At 51.0% G+C, this 8722-nt stretch overlaps 3 protein-coding genes and 1 non-coding gene across 4 annotated transcripts; 2 read left to right on the top strand and 2 right to left on the bottom strand.

Moving 5' to 3' along the window:
* Window positions 1-571: 571 nt before the first annotated feature.
* On the bottom strand, window positions 572-2489 carry BDQ94DRAFT_141203 (60S ribosomal protein uL13). Its single transcript, XM_026765776.1, has 5 exons — window positions 2309-2489; window positions 2021-2156; window positions 1779-1832; window positions 1435-1693; window positions 572-1342 (listed from the first exon to the last, which is right to left on the bottom strand). Exons 1-5 carry the CDS (start codon window positions 2327-2329, stop codon window positions 1204-1206), a joined length of 609 nt encoding a protein of 202 aa, XP_026627973.1. The 5' UTR covers window positions 2330-2489; the 3' UTR covers window positions 572-1203.
* A 148-nt stretch (window positions 2490-2637) lies between these two features.
* BDQ94DRAFT_141205 (putative serine palmitoyltransferase 1) lies at window positions 2638-5321 on the bottom strand. Its single transcript, XM_026765777.1, has one exon. It carries the CDS (start codon window positions 5163-5165, stop codon window positions 3297-3299), a length of 1869 nt encoding a protein of 622 aa, XP_026627974.1. The 5' UTR covers window positions 5166-5321; the 3' UTR covers window positions 2638-3296.
* A 428-nt stretch (window positions 5322-5749) lies between these two features.
* BDQ94DRAFT_17346 (metallophosphatase domain-containing protein) lies at window positions 5750-7239 on the top strand. Its single transcript, XM_026772166.1, has 2 exons — window positions 5750-6058; window positions 6205-7239. The coding sequence occupies exons 1-2, from the start codon at window positions 5857-5859 to the stop codon at window positions 7137-7139; spliced, it is 1137 nt and encodes a 378-aa protein (XP_026627975.1). The 5' UTR covers window positions 5750-5856; the 3' UTR covers window positions 7140-7239.
* Window positions 7240-8298: 1059 nt separating this feature from the next.
* On the top strand, window positions 8299-8388 carry BDQ94DRAFT_t116. The gene has a single exon. It is a non-coding gene; the product is annotated as a tRNA-Asp (tRNA).
* The last annotated feature ends 334 nt before the right edge of the window (window positions 8389-8722 follow it).

The following is an 8722-nucleotide window of genomic DNA, read 5'->3' on the forward strand; positions in this document are numbered from 1 at the left end:
AGACCGATCATAAAATAGACTAACTCACCGGATCCGGGTCCGTTTCCACATCCACCGTGCTGTCTGTAGTGCCTGTACCCACTTAGTAGCAATCTCCGGACCAAATTCAATCTATGGTCACACTCATCGCGTGCCCGTGCTTTTTGAAACAATCTTTGCAATTGATGTATACTGAGAACGAAGAATTATTGTACAGGATGCAGAATACATACAGGAATTATGATTCACACAGGCATACTGAAGAAAATCTCTGAACAAAGTTAGCCAACTACTAGCCTGTCATATCACGGTTAACGCTAACAGCCTCTAATGATCAATTGATTGACACCGGTGTTTGAAAGTCTGCAGCTACGTTAGTGCGGAATGGTCGATGAGGATTAATTAATTTATCCATGGAGCACTCCGTAGGCATGAGATAACCAGATAGGATTGAGACACATAGTCACTTCCTACGCCTTACGATATTAACTAAGTCGGAACCACTATTCTGAAGGAGAGGTGGATCCCAAATGATTTTACCCGCTCTATCAACTATCAATAGCGGTTATCGTAGGAGTGGATATGGAACTCGGATGGGCAAGTTGAGTCCCTACCTGGTCACTGATACGGCTCCCTCTACGCAGGTAGTGACCGGCTATACATCATCGGGGCTGGTAATCGGTGGCGCTCAGGGTAACATTTTACACAGGAATAAGATAGGGCAGCATCGCGTGGGCACGGCATAGGTGATCAACATGGAGCCTCGTCCGGCATCCTGGGTAGTCGCATATCGCAAATCAAGTACAAGATAGGCAGTACTGTCTCTCTCTCTCCGTGTCCGGGGGCCTAGAAATACACAAAATTGCAAGGGGCCAGTAGGAGTAGTAATAGCGGTGGTAAATGGTGCATCGGATTCGTCACAGCAAAGTCATTTGAACTCTTGAAAAGAAATTCTTGGATTAAACCGCCACGGCGCGAAATAACGGGTCAGCTATTTTGAACAACCTTTCATCCCAAGTGACTCCTGTATTTTTTTTGTAGAAAGAATCGATCTCTCCAGCCTCCATGTGCGTCACAACATAAGAATTGTGGTATTTCATGAAAAGGTAGGGACAGTGAGAAAAAGGTCGATCGGCTTGCTGTCCATATTCTTCGCAGAGAACCGTTTCGCGATCCCATCCCATCCCATCACAAACACAAGCAACCAGCCGCGCAACTAGGTATCTAGTATCCGTACTGAGCGAGCTGGCTCTTGGTCTGCTCGTTAACACCCGCCGACTTCTGGGCGTGGACGAGTTGGCGGCGAGCGGCCTTCTTGCGCTCGTAGTATGCACTGCTCTTAACCTTTCTGCGCTCCTCAAGTCTGTAAGAGTAGAAAAAAAGAATCCGTTAGCCTTCTGCACCCAATATTCCAACATCTACCATTTCATCCTCTCCACTTCAGCATAAACGTACCTGGCAACAACGTCCTGGTACTTCCAGCCAACCTCGTGGCTGAGACGACCAACGGTGCAGTACTTGCGGCCGGGGCGCAGGCGGAGAACACGCAGAGCCTGGGGAACGACAACGCGCTTCTTCTTGTCGTAGGGGGGAGGAACACCCTCGAAAACCTTCAGGCGCTCCATAGCGGCGGCACCACGGGCGGTCTTGTGGGGGATCATGCCGCGGACAGCCTTGTAGAAGATGCGGGAGGGGGCACGGAAGTGGAAGGGACCTGTAGCGATTCAGCACGGAGTCCCGCAAAAGAAATAAGTGTCGTCTTTCCCCATCGAAGGGGGAAAGTCATCGGGTAGTCTCACCTCCGCGGGTGGGGTTGAAACGAGTCATCTTGCGAAGGTAGGCGTGGTACTTGACTATATCGCGAAATCCAGGTCAGCCCGTTGTCCACCAGCACACATGTGTTGCTTGTTCCTCCACAGATATTCCAATCAATTGCCGATGTCCTCCTCCATATGTCGAAAATGGTCGCACACCCATTCATCCCAAAGAAAATCCATATTGCAAAATGAAATCGAAAGAAACCGGGTCGGATAGAACATACGCTTCGCACGGAAGAACTCGCCGGAGATGTTGAGGGCTTCACATCTCACGACGACGATCTTCTGACCGTTGAGCAGCTGCTTAGCAACAGTGCTGGCCAGGCGACCCAAGAGGTGTCCCTTGCCGTCAATGACGACCTGCGAAAACCCAAGAATTCAAGTCAGCGACAAATGTACTTTGGTATATGAATTTCCGACTCCAGGACCGTGACGCCCTCATTTGACACATGTGTATTCCATTTCAAGGAGATTGTATGTGGATGATAGTTTCGGGATGGGGCGGTACGCACGACTGGCTCGATGGCGGACATCCTGCTCTCTGTCACCGGTTCAAAAAGGATATATCCAGCGAAAGGAAGAGCGCTGCTCTAGGATACTCCCTTGGGATGTATGTTGTCGGCGGTTGTTGTCGTTGGTGGGCAGGTTCAACGCACACAACGATGTCGGATGAGTTCGCTGGTCGTCGCTAAGCGAGCGGCGCTACTTCCTCTTTGTGCGGGAAGAGCCCCGTTCGAGGGCCACAGCCCTAACGCCCGTGGCTTGTAGGTCACGTGAACCGTTCCGGATCGTCAAGGGGCCCTACGATTTCCCTGATGGTTTTATTAGTATTATGACGCCAGTCCTGAAGTCCATGTGGATTTGGGTTTTGCGATGGAGTTCGGATAGGTTGGCTGGGTATTACAACTACTTATATCGGCAGTGGTGTACTTTTCACCCCTTGGGATGGTATATTTCACTGTGGTAATTGGTGCCGTCATGTTCCATCGACACCATGCTAAGTCCACCCCGCAAATACTGTATCGCGACACTAGATAGAGACCCAGTCTTCCCCCAGACAGTCCAGGCACTCCCTACTACTAGTACTCAAATTTCAAAATATGACTTTTCCACGGTCGCATACATACATATTCCAGAATAGCAAACGAACCTTCTATTGCAACTCGACCAGCCATTGGTGTCTGATTAGCAGAGAATTTTTCTTAATATCCAAGATGTAAACGCCAACCGAGCAAGATCTCCGGGTCCAGCGAGGGTCTGTATATTGTCTAGAAAGGAAACATTATTGTATACATTAATATTAATATTATCAAGAACGCTCTGGCGTCTTCACATGCCGGCTTTTTTCTGTTCAGCGAAAGAATTCAAACAACCCGTAGCGCCCAAACAAATCCAAAAAAAAAAGAGGGCATTAGCTATATGCTCTTGGCGTGTATATTCTTGAATATCATGCGGCATTAGAATATCTTATTTCTAGTCACATTAAGCGGTGACATCCGCTTAGTATAACGGTTGATTTGCGTCGTGCGTGCCCCTGGCAATGACCTCTTCGAGAGGCCAACGGGGAGGCTCAATCGTCCTGGGTCCCTTGGAGCTATCGTGCGCAGACAATGGTTCCCTCAAGCCACCTGCAATGCCCGAAGAGAATTTCAGCTCCAATGCATCGCCGATTTCATCGCACGCCTGCAGGATGCGATCCAGGTCGTCTTTGGTGTGGGCGGCTGAGATGCAGAGTCGCGCCCGAGACAGCTCCAGGGGCGTGGCAGGGTAGGTCACAACAACCACAGAGATTTTGCGACGCAGCATTTCTCGCGAGAAGGCAGGCATTTTGGCCGGATTGTACAGCATCAATGGCACAATTGGGGAGTCATCGTGTCCGTAGACGATGAAACCCAGTCTCTTCAATCCGAGCCGAAGGTAGCGCGAGTTGAAGGCCAGGCGCTGCATCCGCTCCCGTCCCTCGCCCGGGTGAAGAGGATCCTCATCAGCAATGAGTCGCAGCGAGGAGTAGATCTGAGCAAGGACAGGAAGCGACGGTGCTTCTCCAAATATTTGACCAGCGTTTGTGCAGCGAATCTTGTCAATGATGGCTTTGTCGGCCGCGATATAGCCACCGTTGGCTCCGAAGGACTTGGTGAATGTTCCCAACAGGATGTCGACCTCTGCCGGATCCACTTTGAAGTAGTCACAGACTCCGCGTCCGTGACGTCCAACGGCTCCAATGGAGTGTGCCTCGTCCACAAACAGGTGGAACTTGTATTTCTTCTTCAATTCCAGTATCCGAGGAAGATTGCACATGGTACCTTCCATGGAGAACAGACCCTCCACGGTAACAAGAATTTTCTTCCATGGCCTATGCGTGCGGGGCTGACCTTGAGAGATTGCCTCCCTGAGACGCTTTTCCAGGTCAGCCATGTTGTTGTGCGCGAAGACCTGGATGGCCGCGCCAGACAGACGAGCGCCAAATCGGATAGATGCATGGTTGAGTTCATCGGACAGGATCAGGCATCCCTTTTCCATGATGGAAGGGAAGATAGTCGCATTCGTCACAAAGCCCATGGAGAACACAACTGCGGCTTCCTTCCCCACAAAGCGAGCAATTTGATCTTCCACCTCGGCATGCAGCTTCGTAATCCCCCCCTCGGGAGTCGATGCAATGCAAATGCCATCCCGCCGGAGTACCTCCTCGGCGTAGTCGGTGCATGGGCCTTCCGATTGAGCAAAACCCAGATAATTATACGAACTCAGATTGAGCGTATCCGTCGTCGTGCCCGTAAGTCTAAAGTGGAGGTTGTCTTCAGTCGTCCGGTCCAACAGCGTAACATGCCTGCCCGGAACACCAATGATCGGCCTCTCGAAGCAGTCATTGATCCGTTGCTTCAAGCGTCGCGTATAGAAACTCTCGAAATCGCTGTACAATGACGCATAGCCATTCTGAGGTTTCAAGTGGCGGTACGTATGGGAGCGAAACCACTTATCCACGAAATCATGGAAGTGGCCGAGGAAGATCAGCACGAGGAAGCTGACGTAGGTGGTCAGAACGAAGAAGTACGGAGGCTCATCAATGACCGGATCAGGGATCTCTCCGCCAGGATGCTCGCTGGTGTAGAGATGCGACGGATCGCCCAGGGGTCCGAACTCGGCGTGTTGCTTGGCTAGCTTTCGAATCGCTTCCGGGTCGGATGGTGCCTGGTCTTGGGTTACTGCTGTCGTTCTTATGGCATCGGGAGAGCAGCCACTAACAGCGCGAAGGGAGGCCACAGCAGTAGAATGGGCTGCAGGGGAGTCGGAAGATACACCGGACTTGCCGCCGCTGGTCGCTGCATCCTTCTCGGGGCGTGGTTTACTGCGCTTCCAGCGAGGCATCATGAAGCAGAGTGGCTGAAGGTGGCCCGTCAGCCACAACCAGCGATGATACTGATGTTGAAGAATGCAGCTAGGATACCGGCGGCTGAGCAGGGTGTGGTGAGAAGGGAGGGGGAACAGCGGAAGGTTGTATCGTGAGGTCGCTGAAGCGTGATTCCTTCCATCATGTAATGGTGAGAGGCGGTTCCACTCGGCTTGTTCGGGGAAGAGATTGGCGCCCGATCATTGGTGGCTGATGCCGGACGCCTCCGACGGGACAGGCGGAGACTTTCGGAGTTCATTGGCCAGACCGCTGACTCAGCACGGCCTGATGGATGGCACGTGGACACACCTGTTGCATAGTATTGCATAGTAGTTAGTATCCATCTGTTGCTTAATGTTAATTCGAATAATCAGAATCATGACAAGACTTGTCCGTTCGTCAGGTGGTACAATTTTCGGGGTGCAGTGCTAAAACCTTCTAGTAAATTCTCTGCCTAGGGCTGACATACGTATATGGACGACAGCTGATGTTGGACGACCAGACTTTAGAGTGACCGCATCGTTTGAAACTACGCCGTTGTCACAGCAGCTATAGTCCGCTCCGCTTTAGGTAACACAAAAACGCTTTCGCTAAGCCTTCACCGAAATAGTAACGCCATCGGGCTGTGCTGACAGCTTAACACGAGGAGGGCGTTCGATAAAGGAAAAAATCATGAAGTTGCGTCGAAAGACACGTTTTGTCTGTGTCTCTGATACACACGCCTACACGCCGTCGGAGGCCGGCTTCAAGCTTCCCGCTGGTGATGTCTTAATCCATGCCGGTGACCTCACCAACCACGGGAGCGCTGCTGAACTGCGTAAGACAATGAGCTGGATTGCTACAGCTGACTTCGAAGTCAAAATCATCATCTGCGGTTCGTCTTCTTCCCATCAAGACTGCCAAATATTGGGCCTCCAAATACGGTCTTTGTTGTCCGAGAGGGGCCACTCGTAGGGCTGAAGGACAGAAAAAAAAAGTCAAAAGGCCAATGGATACGTACTGAGTACTGGTAATGATCAGGAAACCATGATATCACACTAGACCCGGGTTTCTACGCTGAACACGGCTCTAGCTTTCACGGCCAACATCTAGAAGATACCCAGAAGTGTCTGGAAATTGTAACCCAAGCGTCACCGTCGATAGTCTATCTCAGGCACCAGTCAGCACTAATCCGGCTGACCCGGCCTAACGGCCCGAAGACCATCTTCAAAGTCTTTGGCTCTCCATACTCCCAGTCATCTGGAACTTGGGCGTACGGATACGAGTCTTCAAATGCTGGTGCGCTTTGGAACAGCATTCCACTGGATACGGATATCACCGTGACCCATACTCCGCCTAACTCCCACTGCGATATCCGAGTTGAAGGCATCTCAGTCGGATGCACAGCCTTGCGGGGTGCGTTAAGCAAAGTTCGACCGTCGCTAGCAATATGTGGCCATGTACACGAGTCGAGAGGCTCGGAGAGGGTGCGATGGTATACTTCGCAGGCATCGTCATCACAAACCGTGGATGTACGAGGACATAAGGATCCGTTTATTCTGCCTCCCCCGGGCAGTAAAAAGCAGAGCCTTGTCGATCTCACGGGCAAAAAGGCACCCAAACTAGATAACAATCAGTTTGCCGGTAATAATCTTCGAGCGCCAGTCAGTCAACTGTTCCAATCATCACAAAATGCTCTGCTATTGCCGTCTTCTGGGTGGCCATCTGATGGATTCCAAGGCTCTGAAGCCGATCAATCAACGTCATCCTCCGTGCCTTTGTGCTTAGACGAAAGACACACTGGGAATGAAGATGGGCCTTGTTTAAGGCGACGCGAAACATGTATTGTCAATGCGGCGATCGTGGCGACCAGTTGGCCGCATCGGGGTGGGAAACGGTTCCATGCCCCTATTGTGGTCGATCTAGAACTACCAGTCTGGGAAGAGGAAAATGGGGGAACTGAACCCCACGGCTAGAAAGTGTAGCTCGTATCGTCTGTCCTGAATGGCCAGGCTAGCATTGCCTCCGACGATTGGCTGTGCAAGGTGGAATATCTCTTGTCGTGCAGCAGGCAGCTTGAGCTTTGACCTGCGGTTTGACGTATGGCCGACCGTTTCGGGTGGGATGCATCACTGGTTGCCTTGGATTTGAGGGACACTTCAGCCATGTAGCGCACTACGCTCCATACTGTTTTGAGTATATACACCGGCCTGGTTGGGACTGGTTGTCGGTCATTGTAAAGGAACAGGAATAACTTACGCTGTGACTCAAGAGCAGCAAGGCGGTGGTGTGGTGGTGATGCTCCCTAGCTCCCTTGCTCTCTGTCTTGTGTCGGGCCGTCATTTGATGAACCAGAAACCCGGGTTGAACAAGTAGTAGATCGGGAAAGCAGGGGCAGCGTGGTGACCGGGGGGATGTAAACAGCATGATGATCACTGGGAGCTTACGTGAAACTCATAAGCAGCAAATGAAATCGGGAGTGCCAACCTGGAAGTGCTGAATTGACATGCAAGATCATCTGAAACATGATGTGGATGAATGACATCCTTTGCTCATTATAGTAGATTGGAACAGGATCACCAAGTCAGCCTGAGACGGGTATGGTAGTATGAAATGAACTACACTCTAGGTCCGTGACTGGAGCCGGAGGGAGATATCTACGACCATTCCTTTGGGAATCCACCAGTCAGAGCCCAGGAGTAGAAATCGTCTAAAATAGCCTGGCCGGGGGATGGAGGCACTTGATGCTGTCCTATGAATGACAGTGATGAAGTGTGGCGGGGTTGAAAGGGAGAATCGAGTCCTGCCAACCCCTACTTTGGCTCCTGACTGCCAAGTGTGAGCGGACCCTGTGAGCACACCCTCCTCTATTCCTGCTTGTATGAAGAAACATCCGGACCGTCCAGGAAAGTGCCATGTACTGTGGCAGGTACGTGGAGAATCAGATCGTCGAGTTATATCTGTATTGTTAGTACTCTCGTAGCTCCTTACCCACAGTGGGTCTTGGATAGTTCAGCAATCTGGAAAGAACTGATCTGCTCCGCTACGAGCTATGATGTCAATTGGATTGAAGTCTCCGATCAGCGTATAGGTTAAGTCTTGAAGCAAAATAGTAAGCTGCATTACAACTGAAAATCCTCGATGGTCTAACGGTCATGATTTCCGCTTGTCAATCCTTAACAGGAACAAGCGCGGGAGACCTGGGTTCGACTCCCAGTCGGGGAGATTTCTTTTTGAACTTTTTTGCCCTGAGGCTTTCTCAACTGCGCCACAAGAACTCGACTTTCCTTTATTTATTTAATTTCTTTCTGGTCGAGACAGATTCACGCATCGTTTGCTAGACGGAATTCGGTCGCTGAGACATTCTACGATTGCACAGCATGAGCACCGAGCCACCATCTGGGGCACCTGACAGTGTCCCAAGGCGGCGGACGACTAGTCGAGCTGATGCTGTGAATTAGACCACAATATTACCACTCCCTCCGCTTTTCAATATAGCATTTAGCTGAGCCAGGCATGAAATATCTTTTGAATTAGGAGTCAGCTGTGAAGGCATAAG

Source organism: Aspergillus welwitschiae (genome assembly GCF_003344945.1).
Source record: "Aspergillus welwitschiae strain CBS 139.54b unplaced genomic scaffold BDQ94scaffold_11, whole genome shotgun sequence".
NCBI classification, from domain to species: Eukaryota; Fungi; Ascomycota; class Eurotiomycetes; order Eurotiales; family Aspergillaceae; genus Aspergillus; species Aspergillus welwitschiae.

Coding starts and splice junctions, on each gene's coding strand:
- BDQ94DRAFT_141203 (XM_026765776.1), bottom strand. CDS start 2,329: ATGTCCGCCATCGAGCCAGTC. Junction 1,694..1,778: donor TTTCAACCCCACCCGCGGAG/GTGAGACTACCC, acceptor GAATCGCTACAG/GTCCCTTCCACTTCCGTGCC. Junction 1,343..1,434: donor TACCAGGACGTTGTTGCCAG/GTACGTTTATGC, acceptor CTACTCTTACAG/ACTTGAGGAGCGCAGAAAGG.
- BDQ94DRAFT_141205 (XM_026765777.1), bottom strand. CDS start 5,165: ATGATGCCTCGCTGGAAGCGCAGTAAACCACGCCCCGAGAAGGATGCA.
- BDQ94DRAFT_17346 (XM_026772166.1), top strand. CDS start 5,857: ATGAAGTTGCGTCGAAAGACACGTTTTGTCTGTGTCTCTGATACACAC. Junction 6,059..6,204: donor AGTCAAAATCATCATCTGCG/GTTCGTCTTCTT, acceptor GGTAATGATCAG/GAAACCATGATATCACACTA.